This window comes from Athene cunicularia (genome assembly GCF_003259725.1).
Source record: "Athene cunicularia isolate RWA chromosome 5 unlocalized genomic scaffold, athCun1 chr5_part1, whole genome shotgun sequence".
NCBI lineage: Eukaryota > Metazoa > Chordata > Aves > Strigiformes > Strigidae > Athene > Athene cunicularia.
In genome coordinates, this window is record NW_020799101.1 from 13,674,374 (window position 1) to 13,699,540 (window position 25,167).

Consider the following 25,167-nt stretch of genomic DNA (forward strand, 5'->3'; position numbering starts at 1 on the left):
CAAGACAGTAAAGTCCTTACCAAGGACAGGAAGAGCATGGGCGCTCTGATTTTATGGGAAGCTTTAAGGAAAGGCTAAACAAGACTGAAATGACTTCATGGTGCCCTCCAGCCTCAGCCTTCCATGGTCTATTTTAACAGACTAATGCTGTCTTTACAATTTATACAAAACACCCAAAATTTACTGTACTTTGGCTTCTCATGCCTGTTTTTATTTATTGAGGGATTCAGATATCATGATCATATTTAATTCTACTGTATTCATTCTTCCAAATGAAATCATTTCTACAGTTTCTTGTGGACACTACTTGTTTCCTGACAAACTGCTGCAATGCCATAACTAATCTATAAGTACAGAAGTGATTCTGTTGCGTACTACAGAATCCCATATAGCTACAAGTTAAGCAGTTGTGGACTTGTTTCTTGACAAGATTCCTGTAGCTTACAAAATTTTATTAAGGCTTTGAGATCACAAATTAGAACAACCAAAGTTAAATAAACTATTTAAATATTCTTCTTCTTTATAGTTATATAAAAAAAATGCCTATTAAAAAGTAGTGGGAGTGAACTAGCTGGACTCTGTTTACACTCCTAACCTTATGAAATCGAAACTAGCAACAGCCAAGAATAAACTCTGCAACCTTTAACAGAGGTTTTACTTTAAAACCAGCACCAACCCAGAACCCATGCTTCTGGAACCAGAGATATAAAGATCTAGCCCTCTGGTTAGCTAGTGTAGAAAGCAACACCATGAAACTCTTACAGGGCACACAGAAAAACTACACATTATTCAATTAATTCACTATTCACTCTGGAGCTATTTAGTTTTATTTACAACAGCTAGTTCACACCACTGGTAACTGACATCACATTCAAACAACCCCAAACATATCATTGCTGTTAGAAGTGAGTAGCTCAAACACATTGGTATTATTGCTTTGTCAGTAATGTTTATTTTGGAAGTTCTGTTGGTTCAAGGTCTTACCTGTGGTAGCAGGACTGACATGTTTATCAGCCTCAGCAGCAGCTTTTTTAATCATACTCTGATCTATGGATTAATAGGGCTGTTAAGTTTACAAACAAACCAATAATTGCAAAAGGAAAGAACAAACACAAGTAAAACAAAGGCAGGAAGCCATACTGAACTCCAAGTAACTGAATTAAATGAGACAAAAAAAAACCAAACAAAAACCCAAAACACCATTAGTGAAGGAGCTCCACAAATGGACAAGATAAGCAGCTTGCTTTCTGTGATACTTTTAAGCTGCCTAGCTCAAGTCTAGAACAAGAATACAAAGACTGAAAACAAGTTCAAGCTTTTTTCCATTATAGGTTTGAAAGCCTTAAACATGAAATCTTTAAATCCATTTTAAATCTGAAGTACTCAGAAAAATATAGTCTTGTCTTCTGGCCCCTGAAGCTTCTTGTTCCAGACTTTAAAACATACATTGGGAATCCTGCTTTTCCAAAGGCACGAACCTCCCCCAACACACACACACTTTTAATCCTGATGTACTTCATCTATAGATCAAATGGAAGAAGCAGCATACAATATGCTCCAAACCCCAGTTTGCATGGACAAGAGTTTTGTGACACTTTGTGAGATCGGATTCCACTTTTTACAATTCTAAATTGAAATTAGTCACCAAATGATAAACAGAAAGAAAACAAATAAAGTCCATGCAGCCCAACTGGTAAAACACAAGAAGCCACCACACCAGTGCCCGTGTCTGAGCAAACCCCTCTACTAAAAGTCTTCATCAGGAGCCTCTGTAATGCTATTCCAAGTTAAAACATTGAAATTCAATTTAGTCTTATGCTAAGTAATTGCATGCAATTCATTATACATTCCTACTATAAATTCATTCTTACTATAGGAAAAATAGGCCATCAAGTGAAATATATCATATCTGACAAAACATCTGGGAGAAACAAACGATCAGGATACTTCAGATTCTGTTTCACATTATAGATTATGTTTAATAAGGCTGACCATACACTAATGATACAACTGATATATAGTAAAATTAAAGTTTTTGACATAAATTGTTACAGTAGCAATTATTTCCAGAAACTAGGTGGTTTTAATTGGCAATTATCAGGACTCATTTCAGTAATTTGTAATGAAAAAGCAATTGACATTTGTAGTCCTCTATTTGCATTATCACAGTAAAACTTCTTACACTGTCATTTTACACACACATTAAGAAGTATCCATACCATATACACATTTAAACCAAAAAAAAAAAAAACAAACCCACCCAAAACCAAAAAACAGCCATAGAAGGCAGAGGAATAGGCTTACAGCAGCTTTTCCTCAATGTACATTGAACTATGGCTTTAACAATCTGCTACAACCAAGAAAGCATGTCCTGATTTAGAGTTCAACTCTGCTCACAGAATCCATGAAATTCTGGTCTGTATTTTGCTAAGTAAAGCCAGCAGACAAGAACAACTGATTTGGTTACAACTCAGTAATAATTACTCGACTTTGTTTCCTCCATGCATCAGACAATATCTATTTTACAGGCAACATAAAGCCTCTTAATCCCTTGTACAACCAGATTTGGTGGAACATTTTATCACAGTGGAGGCTATCTTTAGTAACATTTAACTTTTCTGATATTTTTTTTTTTAAAACAAAGACAAAATGAGGACAATACACTAGAAAGGGAAGAGAACAGGAAAACAAGATCACAGACTCTTACTGCGTATTCTATTCGACAACTAGCATGCTATACAGTCAACAAAACTGGCTCTGTAATTCTGTCCCTTTCTCCTTTCCTCATCTCCAGACACAAAACATTATAATAAACATGACATCTCAGTTCAGCAAATTAAGTAGTTTATTACCTATTCTGTTAAATCAATGTCCAAAAGTAAACATCTGCTGCAAAGTCACAAATACGTAACTGAGATGAAAAGAAGTCCTAATTTCCATCTGAGAAAACTATGAATCCATAATTACTTATATTTCCAACGTGAATTAAGGTTTTAATTTATATTAATACTTATCAGGACCCAGAAAGAAAAAGTTTCTTAATTTAAACAACAGAGAGCCTGTGAAGTCAGCCATACTTTCCTTCCACATCAAGGTTGCCACCACTTTCACTCCTAAGACTACCCAAAATACCTTGTGGTTTTCTGCTAAACTGCAGATAGGCAGCCCCACAGACCACAGTAAATCACACTGGTTGGGTTCTAATAAACCTTTACAACTGCAAAGTGCTGGATCTTCAACTCCAACTCTGCTGATCTGCATACAGACAAAGCTGTTCTTGCAGAGCAGGAACCGAGAGAGCACACTGCAGCACATGGGCACAGCACAGCACATTGCTCAGTGGCAACGTCTGTCTCACCTGTCACCTTGCTGGCTCTGGAACAGGGTCAGGCACCAACCACAGCTCTACCTTTCCGTCAGAGCTGGGCACCTGGTGTTGAACCATCTCCTCAGTCAGTTCACCTCTGTGCTAGCTCAGAGCTCCGTCTTTGGCTATGTCTGCACCATCCAAAAACACTTAAGACATTTTTTAATTAAATTTTTAATGAATTATTTAAATTTAATTAAAATTTTTGATCAAAAAAACCCCACAGAAGACAATGCCTCCCATAAAGAGTTTATAACTAATCTCGATCAAAAGTCAGGAAGTGGTAGCCATGGTTAAATGTAGATTAAGCACGAAGAATATGCAAGTGCTTTGCTGGTTCACGGGAACTACAGAAGGCTCACAGATTTAACCACTCGGATTTTCATGTGTTCTCTTTAACAGGTTAAATTTCAAATGTATGTTATTTTCAGTTTGTTGATTTTGAGTATTTCAAAGATCTAACAAATAACTTCATACATGTAAACCACTCATTGAATTGCACTACCTATTTTAGATGTATCTGAAATGCAAACCTTTGGTAGGTCCTTTCTTGTTCTGCATGGCCTGCTGTTCCTCTGTAATATTCAAGCGTCGAACCACATCAGCAAGGGCAGATTTGAGCAGCTGAATGTCATCTTCCTGCATCTGGACACGTTGCTCCAGAGAGGCAATGCGATCTGTCACTTCCATACTGCTTGCAGCAGAGGCACTGTCATCTAAGTAAAATAGCAAAAAAAAGATGCATTATCAACAATGTATAACCACCAAGGAATACCTTATATAAATGGCTGCAGGTAAAAAAAGGGGTTTCTGAGACCTGATGACCTCTTGAGGAAGAAAGTTTTTAAGTGATCAAAAGAAAGAGGTAGAAATAAAAAATATATAATTAAATAAATGAGTACATAAGTAAGATGTGATGATGAGGTTGGCTTCAGGGCTACTTACTGTTAATTTGCCCCACTATCAATTATCTGCGTGTCTGAACCAGAGTGATCAACCATCACCCTTTGGTGTTCTGCTTAACACAACATTCTGGCACTGGCTGGCATTCAGATAGAAAGTTATACTTCCTGATATGCTACACACCTTTCCAGATTTTTCTTTCTCACATATTTGATAGAATGTATACATTAGACATATGTAAGCAATGGGTAGGCTTACACTTTAAAGTTATCGTCCACAGACTGGAGAATAGATATTAACCCCATCTGCTAACTCCTAATTTGTACCAGCAGCCTTATGAGAACATTCCCTCTGACAAAATAGAAACATTAAATAAATTCAGAATTACTCAGTAATTGTGCATTTAGCCTGCAAATTCTGAAAAGGTCATTACTTAGCATAAAATTCACCCATTACTTGGAAAATAAACCACAGAAGCTTAAAGCCTGCAACTCCCTGATGAGGACTACACGTTCTTTCCACCCAAAACTAGTAATAAGAATATTTTTCCTAAATGAGCACTTTCATTCCATTGAAGTTCCTATCACATACAAACATTGTAATTTCTTACAATATTAAACTGGAAAAAAGAAGATGAAAGGAAGATAAAAGCAATGCCAAAGGTGTCAAAGTCAGTATCTACTAGAAAAAAACTGTGCAGTTTTTAAAGAGAATTGCAAGGTTTTATTAACTAGGTGAATTTGAAACTTTTTTTTAAGTTAGGTGTGAACTTACTGGATCATTTTAAGTAATGTTAGTCAAGTGATGACTGGATTATAGCTTTCATTTGAAGACTCAGTAAGTTAAACTTTAGCAAAAATGGTTATTTATGCTGCAATCTAAAATCATAATTGACTTCTCCCTCACTCCTAACACAAGTCCACAGCACGTATTTCTCCTGTTAAAGCCAATCTCTCTTTGTGAAGAAGCTGGTATTTACTTTCATTTCTTCTGTGTACTCAACTCTCCTCCATTCCAAACCAGAGTTTTCTACTTCTTTTGTATTAGGGCATAAAATGCAAGTTAAATGGCTTGTGCATAATAATAACAAGTGTTGAATTTTAAAACAAAGTGTTTCAACCAGGACAACAACAGCTTCTGATGCACTTAAAAGTATGTCCAAAAATGATGCTACATACAAACTTTTAATCAGAAGGGTCTGGTGAAAAATTGTATTCAAAATTTTAGAAAATAATAATAACCTATTCATCTCCAAACCAGCCCAAGACAAACAATTTTTGAAATCTGTTTGTAAACTGCATTTTGGCTTCCTTACCCCTCACACTCAGATACATGCAGTTACCAAAAGCTGAATCAGAAACAAAGACTGTAACAATACTGAAAGTCCATAAATAGTTGCAGCCTAACATAGTTTAAATTGCTTGTTTATTCTGTTATAGGATTTTCAGAGCATATTTAAAACATCAACATTAGGATATTATTAGGCTGAACATAGTGGTAATATAAGAATTCAGTTCTGAACAAACTCAGTCAGAACTGAAGTTCCTGACAAATGCTGAGAAACTTTCCCCACGACAAAGCTTTCCAAACTTTGGCCTAATGAGACTTCTGCTCAGAAAAGGACTCTGTCCTGCAGCTGTTACAGGTAATTAATCCCCAAACTGCTGGCAGCAGTATGAGCTGCCTGCAGAACTTAACCTTTCCTTGTACAAACAAAAGGCCCACGCTGCTCTAATGACTTTACACTTTAACTCAGCTGGAAATAACAGGAATTAGCATACTGGACAATAGGCAACCAAATCAAAAGCTTGATTTAACCAATACAAGCCAAATTCAAACTTCAGCCATTCTGCCAAATTCAATAACGACAAGGCATAGTTTTCTTCTGAATTCAGTCAACGAGAAATAGCCAATTCCCAAATTCGGGACAGAGAAGGAAATCCAGGGAGAAATTGGTTGTTGTTGAAATGATCTAGCCCTTGTTACAGAAGAAAACATCCTCATTGAAGTATCAATTTCACTAATTTTTAAGTGTGTAGAAACAGTAATTTTGCCCAAACATAAATCTTCATGTAGTAAATCAGCAGCACCGGTTTAGTCCCATAAGAAATCACTCCGGCTAATAACTATTAAGATGTACATCTCTCTTCTTCCCCCTTCTCCCAGCTGCCACTGTGACTCTTCCCCTTGCATCCTTGCTGACCAACAGGCACCATCAGACCATTCCTCTGGACAGAGCGTGGCTGTGTCTTCTGCCATCACTGTTCTTCCTGGCCCTTGGGAACACAACCCTCATCCTTGCTGCAACCTACAATTTGCTTTGTTATGGTTGTTACCTGGCTGGATGCAGTTCCCTTCCAACAATGCAGAGAATAACATTTATAACAACTTTCAGTAATACTGCAACTAAAGACAAGAAGTCACACTTCACTTTGCCTTCCCTTTACATGCCTATACAAGTAAGCTAGAAAAGGACCCAGAATACAACTATGTTTTCTGAAGAATGCAAAGTTCAATTATAAAATAAGCATAACCTGTTTTTTATGCAAGTAAAGGATGGAATGTTCTTGCTATTGAGATCATTATATCTGAGTATATTGAGCAATAAAGCTGCAACTTCAATGCAGCCAAATAAACAAAGGGATATGGCATCAGAAAAGAAAAAAATAACGTTACAAACTAACTAAACAACAACAAAAAAGTCACAATACATGTCATCTGCTCTGCCCACAACAGCAGAAGCTATATTATTAGCCTAATTTATGATCTGCCTCTGCAGTATACAGCTCATCCTCACAGCAGAGAACACTTGCAAGGAAATTTTTAGCACACATTTGTAATGCAATTTAGACTTCAAGTAGAGCCATCTTGTTATTATTGTTCCCAAGCCAACATTAAATTGAAACTGAATATACATTTTATAGCACCTAATTCCATGATTTCTCAGAGATAAAGCATATCCTCAAGGAACTCACAGAGAGCAGGCTGAGAGAGGAGCACAGGGGGTTTGGAGGAAGGCAGCTGAGGGGTACCAAGAGGCCACCAAATGCTGTGCCTTGGGGTGGTCCAGCCTGTGGCTATATTTTCCTTCACAGGGTCCTCACATGCACACACGACAGCTGGCTAACAAGTGCACTTCGGCTGTGCAGTTACAGTAACTGAGAGAAAAGCGCTTTATAGTAACGATGTAAAGATCCTCAAAACACCCCAGGTAAATCCAAGTAAATAAAAAGCATGCTTTTAAAAGAAATACACATAGATAGACATTTGCAGCAAAAATACACAAACCTTACTGCAGTTTTATAATATAGTAAGAATATAATGATGTCAATACATGTTACTTTTTGTGATGTTAAATTCAATAACATTAACAACTCTTTACTAGTGTCAATATACTTAGATTTGGTGACCTCTTTGCAATCTAGCTCTCATAAAATCCACAAATGTTCACCGTCTTGAAAGGCATACGAGGGAGACTATAAATCCAAACAATTTTCTTTGAATTATAGATCTATATATCAGTCATTATCACTATTTTTGCCCATGGACAGACAGAACAGACACCATATCACCCTCATCAACAGCATCAACAGCATGTTTGACTTAATCATTGCCTCGTTTTTCACCAATAGGAAGAAAAAGGACTTTTGAAGTAAAACTTATGTAACCTGTTTTCAGAAATTTGAAGTGGATCACATTCTACATGTGTTCATTTCTTTTCATGGATTATAATGCAACTCTAAATCACTGTCTCAAACATGTAAAGCTGCATCTTATGAGATAAATGCCACCTACAATGTCCAAAATTAGATAAAACGAGGGGGTATCAACTCAGATGCCTGATTTTTGATCATAATATGTATTTGTGGTAAAGCTTAGAAGGAAGAGTCATTTGTCATTTATGCTTTGCTGAGATTCTGCAGGTTTCAAAGAGAAAGCAGCAAAAAAAGGGAATGATCTTCATGCCTCTCTTTAGTTTTCCAACCAGCTAATCCATGATCTCATAGATTGGAAAGATTTCTTGTGGCAAACTAAAAGACAATACTGAGTCAGATGATTAATCTGCTTCCAGAGCGTCTTCCAGTTTTTCAGCAATTTATTACGTGAACTTAGCCAAATGTGAAGAAACATCTGAAGCAGAGCCAACAACAGGACATGTACGCTGTTTACAAGAATGATTTCAATATTATTTCACTGTATGTAGGCTAAAGCAAAATGACATACTTACACTATTAGTTAGAAGGAAGAATATTAAAATGTATATTTTCTATAGATGTTATCTGCTGGAAAACCTAAATCTGAACTGTATGTTAATGGTGTAGGAAATAATTAAAATAGACTTGGCTTTTCCTCCCAGAAGAACTACTTCATTAAACACATTCCATCTTTGCCTTATGCAGACATTAATTTTGAGACTATCTTGTCCAGCTCAGACCAGGGCAGCTAATTAAGTAGTGATAACATTAGGTACTGATTCTCAAAAGACCAGCAAACAAATCTGAGTTTATTCAATCTACATGGTCTCTTTGGAGCATCAATTAACAGGATCAAATTGTACATTAGGCACTTCCAAAACTTTTCAGGGTATATTCTGTGCATTATGTTTGTAGAGTACCTAGTACAATAGGGGTGCGGTTGCCAGACACTTTAAAAGCTGCAATTTAAAGTCTTCACAAGAGTTGTCCCTGAATTTAGACACTCTGCAGGACTTCAGAAAAGAAAATCTAAGCCTTCTGGGGATAGTAAATTCCAGCAGTAGTCTCAGCAAGAATTAAAGATAATCCAGGTGATGAAAAACATGACAGAGGATGGCAATGAAAAGGCAGCATCACCTTTACACAAAGATGCCCTTCTTCTAGCATAAAGATACAGATTGTGTCACCAAGCCTGAATTGAGCTCAGCCGGTAGGAATACTTTCTGTCATTGAGAGATATTGGTAAGTGTATCATGCTCTGCACTTCTCCTGAAATTAATTGGTACAAGTATTTACATTCCTTGGAAATCACTATGTACTTCAGGATTCCTACTACAGCTTTATGAAACAAGCACATGGACAGAAAGGAATTTCCTCCCCCCGCCCCCAGCAGGCAGCCAACTGCATGGCAGAACAATAGCTGCTAAACAAGCCCATGACACCAAAGGAGAGAAAGTTAAGAATAGCATTTATTAAAAAAATAAGCAAACAAAAAAGCACAATCCCACAGCTGAATTTAGATAGGGAGAACTATAGACTGGATCTGACACAGCATACTAGCAAGCAGGTAAGAATACTGAAGATGCTACACTTCCAGAAACATTTTACCACCCATAAAGGCCCACATTTTTTCAGACTCCACTAACTCTGCAGAACTGTCAGATGTGGCACATGTCACTTGGTACACATTTGGAACCTCTTCTCCTGCCCACATAATCACTGAGATCTCATGCAAGTAATTGAGTTACTTAAACTATTTTCTCCAAGCTCCCTGGGAGTCACACTACCACTAACTTTCAAATGACCTCTCCGCTTCACCTCTCTCAATGCCATCTGTTTAGCTTGAAACTCTAACAGTGCAGAAAAACATCCCTCAGTGGCAGGCATCTCCTACATCTTCAAAATCCTGTCCTCCCTTTTTTGGTTAATTTCATGCATCTTTGAGTCTGGGGCACAGAAGTCAGCCATACAACCTATCTGATACAGTCTGTCTGAATTGATACCAACAGAGAGAAAAAGGAGAATTAGGAAGAGACAACCATCCAAGGTTTAAAATGAAAACATCTTGCAAAACGAACACAAGCAATTTGTTGTGGTACATAAATAGGGGAACGCAGCCACTACACTGTCACCAAGCTTAGATGGAAGATCTGGAAAGTACCAAGTATCCATCCTCCTTGTAGAAATTTCTGTGGCATAATGTCAGCGGTCGTTTGCAGACCAAAAGACTCTCTGTGCAAGAAAACAATGGGAAAATAAAACAGCAGATTTAGTTTCCTTTGACAAGGCCACGCCAAGCTCCTTTGTTTAGAAGATTAGTGTCGACAGTATTATACAGACTAAATAACTTTCCTCCATCCACTTTTCTAATGCAAAACATCGTACAGTACCTGAAACACAGCAGCAGCTTTCCAGGCTTGTCTCCTGGGGACAATGACAACACATATGGGCAACAGCTTATCGTAAAGTCTGGTACATACCGGACTGGTCTGCTAGACCCTGATTTGACCAGATTAGAGCTTTCCACTGTGAGAAGCAAGTGGATTTAAAGCCCAAAATAATGTTATCCTATTTAATCTTGTTATTTAGTGTGGTTAGAGAAAAAACAGACAGAAAATTTTAACTACAGTTAAAACAGTTAAAACTGTAAATGCATGTTGCTTTACCTGAAGTTTTGGAAAGCAAAACTGGTTAACAGCTGAACACTAAAGGAATGAATGGCCTTTATTATGTCAAATCCTCTCACTGCATTTTGTTCTAAAAGTATATAATCACAGGATAAAAGTGCAAGCACCACAGGTGGAAAGCTCTGATTGTGAGGAACAAGAAATCACATCTAATCTTTAAACCAATAGCTATAGGAACAATACCATGCATATCTATAAACTTATATACGTGTATATATGCATACAGTCTCTGAACAGGTAGGACAACTTTTCAGTTCAATCCCTATTCTAATGCATGTACTTAAGATAAGAGTGATTAGCATTGCAAGGAGATGCCCTAGTTTGGTACTAACAAGTACATCTCACAGTAAGTAATCTCAACAGACCAGATTAGTTTTTCCATGTCCTCACAAGGTATGTATGTGTAGGATGAACACAACTCTATCCCACACATCCACCTAATGCCATGCTCTGGACTGCAGTGGGAACCCAAGAGATAGGTGATCTAAAAGGGACCACAATAACAGTAATGTAAAGCATCATTTCGTAAGAACAGACCACTTCTAAACCATTCTAATAAATTCATTCATCTACTATATATGGACTACAGATGGTTATTTTTGTGAAAAATATTTTCACTCCTCTAACATAGCTAGCTATTGTAGTGTAGTATTTATAACATCTTATTACTGTATTTCCCAACATTTGCTGAGGAATAACTTGTCCTTTTACAGTTTTACCACTAGAAACTTAAAGACGAGGAATATAACTTCCTAAAATTAGAAGCAGAATTTGAAAGGATAAATCCATAATAGCAATCATCACTCAGAGCCTCACAGCTGGGTGCACTGTATTCATTAACAAAATGGGAGAGAAGATGATCTTAACAGAAAATTCTCAAAAAGTTCCTCGTGGCTAATTAGTCAGCAATCACTGTAGCAAAATTATAAGCATGTGCCCTTGACCTGCCTATAGCTGTCAAGCTATAACCATCAGCTTACTGTTTTTTTCCCCAGCAGATGGTAGATGAGCTTCTATTTGGAAATCAATCAGTTAAAAATTATCTTCTCCAATATGCCTAAGTGGAAGACGGAAGAAATTTTTGACACATCAATAAATTAGAGGAATTTTCCCCAGAAGACGTCTATCAATGTAAATGCTTTACAGTTCAGAGTTACCATGCTGGTTCTGTTGAGCATAGAAATCAATAGAAAACATTTTAACAAATTATCAGTCCTCCACATTATGCTGGGATGAGTCTGTACCATTAAAAAAAAAAAAGCCCACACTTTGTGAACAAAAGCCAGGAGAATAAAGACAACCTTCTGCTGCATAATATTTACACAAGCATAGCAGTTTGAGAGAAGTGACACCATGTAACCTGCTTAGTTAGGAAGCTGAAGATACAGTCTAACATGAACTTGTAAAGAAAGGAACCAGTAGGGTAATCAATCGAGGTATCCCAGGGCAGAAGAGCTGGGCTGTTTTACCATGTTACCTTCTCAGTGATGCACTGAGGATGTGTCTGTATCACACCCTTAAGAACAAGACAAGAAAAGCAGATTGTGGGACATGGGAGAACATTCACAATGAGTCTCATCTCCTCATCACAGCTGTGGTTCAACGTTCAAGTCATCCTACAAAAGCTACCAAGGGATGAATTCAAATTTGTCACATGATACAGGCTACTAAGACTTCAGCTTTTGTTTAGCACTGTTAGACAAAAAGAACCAACTTAGATGTAAGATTTGCTTCTTCTAAACACATTTTAAACCATGCACAAATAAACCAAACACAGGTACACACAAAACGTTTGCTTACAAACTTTATCAGTACTTAGTTCAATATATTTTCACTGCCTTTAAAAAAACCTGGGTGTCTCCACTGGATTCTTCAACTGTGCTGTATGCAAGTAAAGCAGAAAGATTTACTTTTACTTGCAGTTAGGACAAATTTAAAAGGCATGAAAACTGGTTTAAAACATCTTTCAAAAGTTACTGATGTCAGTAACTGTGATAATGCATTACAAAGCAATTTTATCTTGTTTGTTTTGTACTTCTTATTTTCCCCACAGAAAAGTTGCTTCACACTAGCAAGAAACCACTAAAACCTATCAGCAACTAGTTGATCTGCAGTTAAATGCAGCCTTTAGAGATAGCACCATATAAACACTGAAGAAACTACTTATATTAGCATGTATTTCTTCATATTCATCACTTTCATATTTGATATTAGAACAGCAACTGATACTAAAATTTACTTGGACCATTAATTTTTTACCTATAATTTCTTGTAATCTGCATTTTAATGAGAATTATAATCATATATGCATAAGGTTTTAAAAACAAAACTGAAAACACTATTAAACTTCAGAAATACATAAACAAATAAAACACTTTTTCCATTTAAGAAATTAAAGATTTACTAAAACTGAGACTACATCAATAGCAAGAAAACCATAGTTATCAATTAGAAACAGTTTGTGTTTTGTTTTATTTCATATGCCTATCCTTTGAGAATTAAGAACTGGAAAATCTCAGCCTCTAATCAACAGCATTTATTTGTAAGATATAACCCCCCCAAATATTCTGTATTTATATTTCTTAAAGGCTTATCAGCTTTTTGAACTGTTTTTCATAGACTCAAAGTAAGTGACATAACATGAAGAAAACAAAACATTCCTCCTGCACCTGCAGAAGGGATTATTGATGTCAAAAACAGATTTATCACTTTTGCACACTCTGGTTACTTGTTCTCAGCTAATGGCTTCACTTCCATCAGCGGTGTGACCTTTTTTTCAGTACTCTGTACCTCGTGAATATTTTAGTTTCTGAAATTAATGCAGTATAACATTAGATTTCATTACAGGTTGTCACACAGACAAATCACAATCTAAATTTTTAAAGGAAAAAATTATTTCAAACTTAGAAAACTATTTTAAGTCTTCTTTTAAAACCTGTCTTGTTCAGTACTGTCTGTCACAGTAATGCACAATTTTCTACACTATTGCCAGATAATCTAGTGCTTGTGAGACATACTTGAACTAACTAGTAACAGCCTTGCTTGGATGTGAGAGGAAGAAAGCCCACAACAGACTGGAATTTTTCCCATACTGTTCATCTTCCTATTCAATTAGGGTTAGGTTTTCCTTTCATTTAATTCTGACAGATATCAAAACTACCATTTAAAATTATGTGATGTACAGTAAACCAATAATTTATGCTATGTAAGTTTTTATTTTAAAATCAGATCACACATTCCCGCTCTTTAGCAAAAAAACTTTACTGATATTAATGGAGAAAGAATAAACTGTCGTTGCCAAGGATTCAGATACAGCCAGAGACACCGCATTTGATAGTGTTAGATGTCCTGATAATAATCAGGAAGAGAACTGCTTTAGGGTTTTTTAGGATACAAAGAAGGAAGAAAATCCCTTTATTCCCTATCCTCAACAAAGAAAAAACGATTTGAGGTTTGTTTCAGGAAACAGAGAAACATACCTAATCTGAAATATTATTTGATTTAAAATGCAACTCCTCTAATTGAAGACAATTTGCATTATTTTTATTTTTAAATGGATTCCCTAGAATGAGATCATATTCCTATTTTTACCACAGTGGGGTGCATAGCTTTGTCACAAATTCCACCCTGCTGCGATGCCATTCCCAGCACACTACACAAGTGTGGTCCTGACACCCTGGGAGAGAGAAGATGTTGTACTCCAAGGCTTGCCTCATCCTCTGCAGCATTTGGCAATGCTACAACATGTATGTTGCCTAGTTTTAAAAGAAATTCAGGTTTTCATGGAGGAGGAGACAAAGCAGGAGACAGAGATAATGTATTTTATAGCTTTAATGTTTGTCTAAATAAGTTTTCAAATATGCTTTGATCAACTAATGCAGTATTTTATCTCCCCAAGGCTACACAAAGTCCTCAGTAAAAGGGAGAGAGCCAGCTGATGCCTGATCCACCCTTGGCTGGGAACAAGCTCCAGGCCAAGGTCCAAGCAGAGCCTGGCTCATGACGGTTCCTCTCCCTCAAGGACTTTCTGGGACTGATTTCCTTCTGGCGGCAGCCAGTACTTCTCCTATACGAGTTTCACCTGAAAGATTAGATGGGCAAAGGTTGTACAGAGCAAATCCTTTCCCAAAAGCCATCTCCTAATGGCACTGAGCTGAAATAGTAGTGCGAACAAACCCTGCAGAAAGCCTGCCTGGTGAAGCTCTTGTTGCCACACGGCTACTGAGCACCTGAGCTTCAGCCTTTGTGATAAGATGAAGCCTACCAGCAAAGACAAACCTTTAAGGCTAACATGGCCATACAGCTTTAGGGCAAGAGTCCTCTTACGCTTTCTTAGCCCTGGATGTCAGTGGATCTCACAGAAGTTAGACCTCTGTATCCAAGTGTATAGACACAAGATTGCGCAAGTATAGCCACTTGAACTAAATCAATTAATATTTTCAGGGGTCTCACGTGAACCTGGAATTTATTTATCTTCCCCTCTTTGATCCTTTTTTTTTGTTTTGATAGGCTACAACTTCATAAATCAAATTCAAGACATGCCAGGACACCATTTAACATTGCAATCTTTTTTTACGATTCAAACTGGTACATTTTTAAAAGCAGTCCTGAACACAGATTAGCAGTCTCCAAATATGTAAAGACTATTTCAGTGATAAGATTTGCCCAAAGTGGCACCGAGGTATAGTAAACTTCCCCAACACAGCACAGAGTAGAAATTTGTACAGGCAGTAAGCCAAACAACATGCTGAACTTGGAAAACGCTAGATTTACGAGAGGTGGGAAAAAGGCTGAAACTGATTGGAAAACATTTCGCCCTACTGCACTGAAGAGAGAGTCCAGAAAATAGTATCTGCTCACAGCATACCAATTCCATAAACCAGACAAGGCAAGCAGGAGATGCCTTTTCAAAAATACCCTTCAGTTTAGCAGAAGACAGATAAGAGTAAAGTCTAGTACAGAAAAGCTTCAGCATGAAACTACTTAGTTAAAGATACAAACGTAATAAACAATTTCATGGTAAAACACACAGATTAGAAGAAGGTCATATTCCCAATATTTAACATGACCCACAGACATCAGGCTGCCTCCATGGCAGAGAAGTCTCACCCCCAGAGCTACAGCTTCCCTGGGCCAGTGACCCAACTCCTCACACTCAGCGTTCTTATTTGTAACAAACAGTTTCCAAATTTTGAGTCTTCACCAAAACCAAGAATTTCATATTTTCAAAGTCAAAAGTTGAAGAGAAATTAAAAATTATCTGGTTGATCAGGCATCCCCTGTTACACTCAAGCCAACAAGCAATTGCTGTAGCTGTGAGTGCCAGTAAAGTAAAGGAGTCACACGCTCAAGCATCTATATTCTATCCACACCTTTTCAAATGGAAAAAGACAGCCTCATAAGCAGACTATCAAGGAAAACAAAATGAAACAAAAAAACACAAACACACCACACATACCCCAAAACCCCAGTAATTTACTGGAAAAAAACACATTTTGAAGTTTCCTTCACATTGTGATAGTTCCCACTTTCCTGTTCATTCAAAAATAAGAATTCCTAGAAAAATACCCTTATTTTTTATATATTTATTTTTACTGTACTGCAACTATTGCAACACTTTCTTTTCTAGCTCTCCTTGTTGGAAAATGAGAGGCTTTTGAACTGGCTTTATATTTACTGGATTTCAAATTACATTAAATATGTTTACTGGATTTACTGGACTCAGGAAAAGTCTATCTTGTGAAATTAACGTGGCAGAATTCCAACAAAAATTATAGGGGGTGATGCAGTAATTAAAAAATCTAATAACACATTAATAAATCAGTTGTGTTTTAAATTCCATTATGCAACCTTAGTGCTAATGTTGTCTAACTTCCCAGAGCTTAGAAAGGAAAGCTTAATAATTTTTCTAATTTTTCCAGAGGTGTTGGATGTTTCTATCTGCTTGCTACTTCATCCACAGAAACAACCAACAGCAAGGAAGAGTGTATTAGTATCTTTGGATTCATATCAGATAACAAAGTATTTTGTTTCACAGATGACCTACAGCAGAGTAAAGACAAGACCTAAAGACAAGACCCAAGAAATCTGTATTTCATTACAAACTCTGCAAGGGACTATGTGCAGAGTCTGGTGCGACAGTGGAACAGGTTGCCCAGAGAAGCTGTGGCTGCCCCCTCCCTGGCAGTGTTCCAGGCCAGGTTGGACGGGACTTTGAACAACCTGGGCTAGTGGAAGGTGTTCCTGCCCACGGCAGTGGCTTGGACTACACGATCTTTAAAAGGACCCTTCCAACCCAAATCATTCTACAATTCAACATGTTCACAATCCAGTCCCTTCTTCCCCTCTCCTCTACCCACCATTTGCCCTGTTTCTTCTTTTCTCAGTTCTCAGCATCCCTCACCAGACGTACCAACCTCCTTCCCACAAACACAGCCTCCCCACCAACCTGCTCTGTCTCTCCCTCATCCCAGCTTGCTTGAGCCTACTCCAGCTCCCTGCTCCAGCTTCTGCACCTCCTGCTTCCTCCACACAGCCCAGGAGCTGCAGAGGGGCCTGGGCAGAGCAGAAGATACATCCCTGCACTCATCATAGGTAAAATGTACCAGCCCTACCCCTGCAGCCTCCAGTCAGGGTCTCTTCAGCTGTTCTGCAGGGTAGGTGGGACACAGGCTGAAGGACATTTGGTTGTGCTACCACGATCTGTACATGGAGCCTGATGAGCACTGGTGCTACCAGACACTACAGCATGCACAACAGAATTATCATCTGTTATTTTGGCAGCTCACATCTCTGCTGCAAAGTATGATTTATGAAAGACTCGCAGCCTGGCAAATGGGGTGGAGCAGCAGTGTGATGGCAAAAGGGTCCCCCTGACATGCCCAGTCCTCCAGAACTCTGCCTGACCTTCTCTCAAGAAACCAAAATGGTAATAAATATTGCAGAAAAAATAGCATCTAAAAGCTGTCAGCATGGACCATTTTTCCCTCAACATTGTTTTGAAAAAGGGCTGAGCAGTTTGAAACTGCCTATGAAACAGACTCGGAAGAGCACTTCGGCGTGCAGGACCCATGCACTAAGCTCGAGGGACCAGATGTCACCCACACACAGCCCGTACACTGTGCCAGCAGCAAGTTGCTACCTGGCCCTCACAACCACCTTGCAACTGCCCACGGACAAGTCCCTGCAACTAACTTTATGGGAGAGCTTGCCCCACCTCTCAAGTCAGTACATGCAAGCCTGCAATCACCTCCTTGAGCTGTGTTCGGGAGTCGCAGTCCCAGGGCGTGGGGCAAGTGCCTCCCACCAGTAGTTACTGCAGAGAGCTGGTGCTGCTGCCAGGCCAGGAGCTCAGGGGGCTTCAGCACATAGGAGTGGGTCCCTGTTTGTCACGGGAAGGAGCCGGGATCCAGTGTGCAGGTGGAAAGGCTCCAAGCAGGCACAACACATAGAATATGCACAAAACACAGAGCATGCAGCCAGGAACATGCCAGAAGGACAGGGGGCAGTTGCCACCACCTGAATCCAATTCTGCTGCCACCACTACCTTTGATCTGCCACTGATACCCTGCCAAATTAAGTTGTATGTCCCCAGATCCCACGGGAATACTAAATGCCATGTATTTTCTTCTGTCTTGTGCATATCTCCCCATAATCCATTTTCCTGTGGACTAAATATAAAATTCATACACAGTAGCTGCATCAAGGCCCCACTCTCTCTTCCTCCCCTCTGTCCATTCCTCCTCCTCCTTGATACAAACTACAAAACCCATCTTCTCCTTCAGCAGTTCCTTCCTACACCCTCAATAAGATGCAAAGGCAGGAAGGGTAATGTTCAGAATATACAGTTCAAGAAAAAAAGTCATTTTTCCAGAAAGTTAATTTTGAAGTGATTAAATAAGACAGTGGGTGAAACAGGAAGCTAATGTACACAGTTCTAAGATTATACACGTAATATGCTGTATTAAGGACTTCTTACCTAGACAAAGGAGTTATTCAGAAGTAAAGACTGCCAGTAGGTTTCTCCAGTTTCTCTTGAATTACTTCAAATGGATACAACCCATTTTCACTTTAAAACATCTGCTTTACACAACTGTTCAGAGGGCTTCATCTTCAGTGCAATGTTGCTTAAATAATAATACATGCGAACTTGCATATCATTCATATCTAATGCCTTGCCAACCCACACCTTCTTTTTACTAATTATCATGTGGAAGCCTGTCAAAAGTGTCAAAAGCTTTTTTTTTTTCTTTAGCTACTACTTTTATCAGAATTAAAAAAAAAAAAAAAAAAAAGGATGAAAAATTCTGAAAGATGTAATTACTTTAACTATGCTCATTTGTTTCCCAAGGCTTGTGCCTACAAAAGGTCAGAAGAAACCCCTGGACTTCAGTGGACTGAACCTCTGGGACTTCACTGCACCCTGCACCAGCCACCTCTGGAGGAGCCTTGAAGAACTGAGCTTATTTCGCTGCCTTACGTTTCCACTCCCATAGCCGCAGAAGTGGGAATTCAGCTCATACAGACTGCAAGACGTGATAACTGAAGTTTAGTATGCAGCTCTTAACCATGGCTTGTTAAAGGACAGGTAACAGGGACTCATAAGAGCAACATGTCAATTCTTCCCAGTCATAACTGGAAAAAAAGGAAAGATTTCACAACTGTGCAAGTTGCTGACTTGTCAAGGGAGTCACAGCATTGCCATTTCCAGCACAGAATGATTTTAAATTTTTATACAGGTCTCACATTTTAGTACAACAAATGGTTATGTACAAAGAGAAACTGAGTAAGTATCTATGCAGTAGAACAAAAGATGCTACAATAAACTGCAAGTAAAACTAGATCATTTACACTACTGATTAAGATAAATGAAGTTTCTACTAAAAAACTTACTACTACATTTAGAGTAATGGTAAAGCTTCCACAGCACACAGAACCAAATAGTTCAAGTTAGTTAAATAAACTGAGGTCTGAACAACATTGGTGCCTCTGCAGAGCACCATGGGGCACACTCCCCTTGTTGCATGGCGTTTGTGCCCTTGACTACAGCTGAAATGGCAACTCATGCCACTTTGGTCTCTGCAGCAGACAAACCCAGACAGCCTGGTAAATTGAGCAATATCACTTACTAAATCTAGTAATCTTAGTTAATACTAATGTGTGTAGTGCAGGAAGAGCTCTATGCCACAGCTGGGAACACCCAAACAGAAAGACCCTCATACCGTTACACTCAAGATGTTTGAAATAGCTTTTCTCTCTCCCTGATGTATTTCTCCTACTTCTAATCCACTCCCTCGAGACACTTCTTTTTAAGGAAGACAGACTGGAACAAGTTAGGAGTAGACAGGAGAAGGTGGCCTATATGTACTGTATTCTTGGGGGAAGTACATGAGCAGTGCTGAGATAGCATCCAAAGAGCCTTGCTAAGACAGGTGAAGGCAGGGAGGGCTTTCCCGTGCTTGCTGTTTGGGATATACACTGTTGTGGACTTTGCAAATGTTTGCTCACTGAGCTAAGTATGGGATTGGCAGACGCTAGGTAGAACCAGAATTACAAAGATCCAAAAGCTTGCACTCTTCCCAAATATCTTTCCTCACCTTTTCTGGTACTTGTCCGTGGTCCAATGAGACATCACCTAAGACAACTGGGCTGTAACAAGGTATAATCTCTCCCTTGAATCTAACATTCCACTTAAATGGATTAAGCAGTTCCTAATGCTAGATACTAAAACTGACAAAAATATATGTGGCTTTCGCCACTATTGGTTTTAGCAATTGTTCCAAATTAAAACCAAGTCTTCTCAATTCTGTAATTTTAGGATCTTTATTAAAAATCAGCCATTTCACTTACGCTTGTGCTCAATTATCTGCATGCTGGAAAGAAAATGTCAAAAGCACAAATTTTATTATTCTTCTCCCCGTCCCCACTGAAGCTTCAGCCAGGCAGCAGCTACCTCAAAGCTTCACACTGCACATGCCTAAAGACTTCAACCAAGAGAAGCAGCTGCCAAATTCAGAAGGCAGTAAAAGGCTTAGAATTAGAGGGCTCCCGGAGGCTAAACATTTTTTAAAAGTAAAAACTCAAAAATAAAAACTAGAGAGGAGGAAAAACCCTGAAGTTACACCCTCCTGGAACAATATGCACACAAATCTCTCATAACCTTCTGAGTCACAGCTATGAGGGTTAATAAACCCAGCATCAACCAAACGGTTGCTGGGCTTTGCAATATTCTGCAGAGCCTTGCAGGAATCACTGGAGCTGCTTTAAGCCTACTTCAACTTCTGGAGGTGAAGAAGAGTAAACAAACAGGACACACAACTGCTCTCTCCAGTTCAAGGCTCTTAATCCAGGCCTTCCTACACAGGACCACTGCAGATAACTGCTAGCTCCTGCAAGAGTATTTTTGCTTAAATTCCTCAACACACAGAGATCTTGTGGATCTCCCCTTGCAATGAGTCTGCTTTAATCAAAAGAAATGCTTCAGCTGCAGTCATCCAGACTTGATTCCTGAGAACAGGGCAGCAGCATCACACTGGTGACATTTGTTACTGATTAATTCTGGTTTTAGGGAATGCCTTTTCCTGAAAAGTTGTGGAATAATCTGATCAATGGTGCCCCTGAAATCAGTATCTTCCTGAGAAAGACAATATAAGAAAGAAGAGATCATTGTTCTTTTAATAGAAATTTTACTTCTCTCTCAGAGGTAGGAAAGAAAATTCTACAAAATACATAGCTGCAAAGTTTTAAAGTGCAAGAAAAAAAAAGTAGATGATATACAGTTTGGAATTAAAATTTTTGTGGATAAAAATATCGTGAGTACACCTGTGTGCTTGGGGCTAAGATCTTTTTTTAAAATCAAATGTGATGTCATATTCTGCAAAGAACATAAGAAGAATTACAAAAAATACTGAGATTCATAGCTTCCAGGGAGAAAAAACAATAACAAAACACACACAGACACACATGAAAGCAACCATGAAAGCTAAACATTCACCGAAGAAACGCAGGAATCTTAATGGTAAAAAAAATTATCTTAGCTCACTCTGCTTTGAATGGGTAACTGGATTGAAAATAAAATTTATGATGCATATGTGATTTTTCACCTCTACAAACTTTCAATTCAATTATAAATCATACTTGTAGCAGTCAAAAAGTACTTTTCCTCTTTATTACAACCTTCTAGCAGCTGCCTGTTTCTTCCCTGTATTGCATTACACATTGTTTTAAAACTTTGCCTAGCACCACTATGCCTGGCACAATACAGAAAAAAAGAGGATCACTTCTACCTGCTACAATACAAAACAGATGGGTATCACTTCTAACTTGGATTAATTTATTGATGCTGTGCAACACATGGTGCCACAAGCAGCTGCAATGACAAAAGCAAGAGTCCGGTTCCACAGGACACAATGGCTGATCTAGAATACCCCAGTCTGCCTGCAGCACCCACTACTCCTGTAATTTATCTTCTGCCTCTGGAAGCTGATTTAATTCTTTTTTTTTTTTTTTTTTTTTTTTTTTTTTTCTGTTGGTGTAGCATGTTAAATTAACTCTGACAAATTAGTCTGTCGAGTGTTGAGTGGATAAAACCACAGAGAGCAAGAGAGGGAAGGGGAAGTGAGACCTTCTCCCAAGCAGCCACACGGTGTATGTTAGTTTATCTGCCTGAGCTATTGTAGCCTGAAATGGGAATGGATGGCTGGGGGAGGGTGGACATCAAGTTTGCCCCCAAGACCAGCATCTACTTAACCTCAGTCTCCTGAACTTTATACTACTATCTTCCAGCTCCCACAGCTCTCTGGTTTGTTAACCTTTACTCCTAAGCAACCCTATACACCCTCTTATCGCAGAACATCTGAAGGACCAAGCCTGTCATCTTTAACATCCCTCATTCAGTCTCTCCCATCTATGTTACATTGTATTCTTTCATTTAATTGAAAAAATTGAAACATTACCACATAGTGTTACTCATCTTCAAAGTCAGAGTTAGAATGATTTTACACATCAATCTGCATCAGAAACAAGGTAAATTTTATGAAAAGAAGCAGATAAAAGAAGAAAGGGTTCTTTCAATTTAGCTTTGCCTGGGAAAAAAAAAGGAACAAAAAAAAAAAAAAAAGTGGTAAGTTGCCCTGGTATTGACTCCCTGTTTAAACAGATTTTAGAAATAAGCATATCAATCACCCAGGGGTATGTCTTCACATAAGAGACTAGGGTCCCAGCAAGAGTATCCTACCTAGAGATGACAGCTACAGAATGGAATCTCTCAAATAATTTAGACATGAGACAATGTTGGAATAAACCACACTACTCTGTTCACTGCTGTAAAGTTTCACCTTAATTCCTCACAACCATGAACTCCATAAAAAATGAGTAGATACAGCTATACTGCTCTTGGGAGACCATACCAAAAAACATATTTTCCAACTTCCATGAATTTTAGTTATAAAGCATTCACTTAACACAACAGCAAACATTTTTCAATTTCATAGCTGTACATTTAATCCCACGAGTCAGTTTCTTAACTGTTTCCAAAAACCAAAACAGAGCATCCAGGTCATAAAAGCTGAAATACAGTTCAGATAACCAATGATTTAATTCAGCTATAATTTTTTTCTTTAAGACTACTGGCATGATGGTAAGAAACCTTTTTTTTTCCAGACTTGTGCAGTTAACATGTTTATTCTAAGTCTTTCAGATAACAAACTGTGAAATGTGGCAAAACCAATCAAAGCAAAACCTACCATCAATCATGTTGGGGCAGTGGGAATCCGTAACCAAAAACCTTACTATTTGTATCCTTTTTATCCAGCTTTAAAAACAGAGGTGGAAACACTGAGCTATTAAATAACAGAGAGGCCAGGTAAACTACCACACCCATATGCCCCCTGCCACCTTTCAAATGACTGTGCTTAGAGCTTTTAATAAAACAGAACTGTTGTAAATATAAAGCCTTGATTTTAGATTTTGTCCAATCCATTAAACTTTGCTCAGAAGAAGTCAAGAATTTTTAATGTTCAGTTCTGAACATAATCAGTAGCCATAATGAGCTTTTTGATAAACAAACTATTAATAAATCTTTGGACCTACAGAAGTGCTCAAGCCCAACACAAGTTGGGCAATATCACTGCCCAATATTGTGTACTATCACAATATCACAACACAGTATCACTTGTTCGTGATATTAAGAATCTCTTCTTAAGAAAAACAGAGTGGAACAAATAAGCAACTTTTCAGGAGTAGTGTATTGACCATATTTCTTCCCAAATTAGAAAGAATGATGGTAAGAGACAACTGGGAGACAACATCTCTCAAAGAAGATGACAGTACAACTGCTCCAGCTCTAGCTGCCACAGCAGCACTGCCCGCTGTGATAACCTCCAGCTCCCTATACATATTTTAGTTTGGGCCCAGAGGGTGCTCATGCAGTGATCATCATCACTCACCCCTCTTTGGTTCATATCGTGGCCAAGTCTTGAAAGTACACTCTTGCAGCGCAGCAGGAGCACTCAGGTGCTGATAAGTGACATGTGTCTGTGCACATCAGACTACAGCCAGTCCACGGTAAATGCAGAGATGTACAGATACTCGAGTCCTACTCAGTATTTAAATTCATTCAACTGTTTTGTTTTTCTTCCTCTTATCCCACGTTTCCTGCTAATGTAGACAGAGCACCAAGAGACAGCATCTCAGAGCTAGTGCATCTTAGATACTTCTTTTAAAATATTCTGCCCTTCTGTTACAGATCCTACAGCATACCAGTCAAGAAAAGGTTTATCTGTATGCAACTGGTAGCTGACCCTGGCCTACATGTCTGCCAGACCACAGACCAAAACCTCAAATTTTAAAAATGGATTTTTATCACTTCTCAGTAGAGAAAGGCCTTGAACCTTGCAAAACATATAAATGCTTAACTTAAAAATTGTATGTATAAATCTTTTTGTCCCAAAGGATCCCTAATTAGTTCATGAAAACATCTGAACACAGAGGAAATTACTTATTTCCAAACTGAAATACAGCCACCACAGGAATTTCTCCCTCACACACACAGTCTATCATAAAAGGGAGGAAAAGAAAAAACCTATCCTTGCAAGTCCCCCAGTGCATGGCATTGTATAGAGTTAGCTAAATTACAGTGATGTGTATTTTTTACTGTGCGAGGAAATGTCTCAGAATCCTCATTTTCTTAGACTCAACTGGAGTTTGCCATGAGCATTTTCAGAGTTTGACGTTGCAGTCCTACTGAAGTCCACAGCCAAACTCCTATCAGCTGTACAGCATCAGGATGTTGTCTCTTACTCCAGACCACATCAGTAATTGTTTACTGTGTTACACTGAGCTATTTTAAAAATGCTTTATATCCATGCCTCATATAAACCATGGACACAAACTCCTTAAATTAAATTTTAAAATTAAATTCAAAATTCAATTGGAACCTGAAAATGATGGCCTTATTTTTCAGATCACTAGAGCATAATCCTGGCTGTCACTGCCCTATTATTTTGGCCTATACTTG

At 38.4% G+C, this 25,167-nt stretch overlaps 1 protein-coding gene across 19 annotated transcripts in view; it reads right to left on the reverse strand.

Annotated features, from left to right (window-relative positions):
* Positions 1 to 25,167, reverse strand: part of EML1 (echinoderm microtubule associated protein like 1) — a 130,714-nt gene that overhangs the window by 52,566 nt on the left and 52,981 nt on the right. For 16 of the 19 annotated variants that reach the window (XM_026848924.1, XM_026848932.1, XM_026848928.1 and 13 more), the window contains exon 2: positions 3,901 to 4,083. In XM_026848924.1, the coding sequence (XP_026704725.1) occupies positions 3,901 to 4,083 (183 nt within the window). Of the gene's footprint in view, positions 1 to 3,900; positions 4,084 to 10,126; positions 10,179 to 10,355; positions 10,470 to 12,129; positions 12,232 to 25,167 lie in introns of those variants that run through there. The other 3 variants (XM_026848929.1, XM_026848922.1, XM_026848923.1) reach the window with 3 other exon arrangements.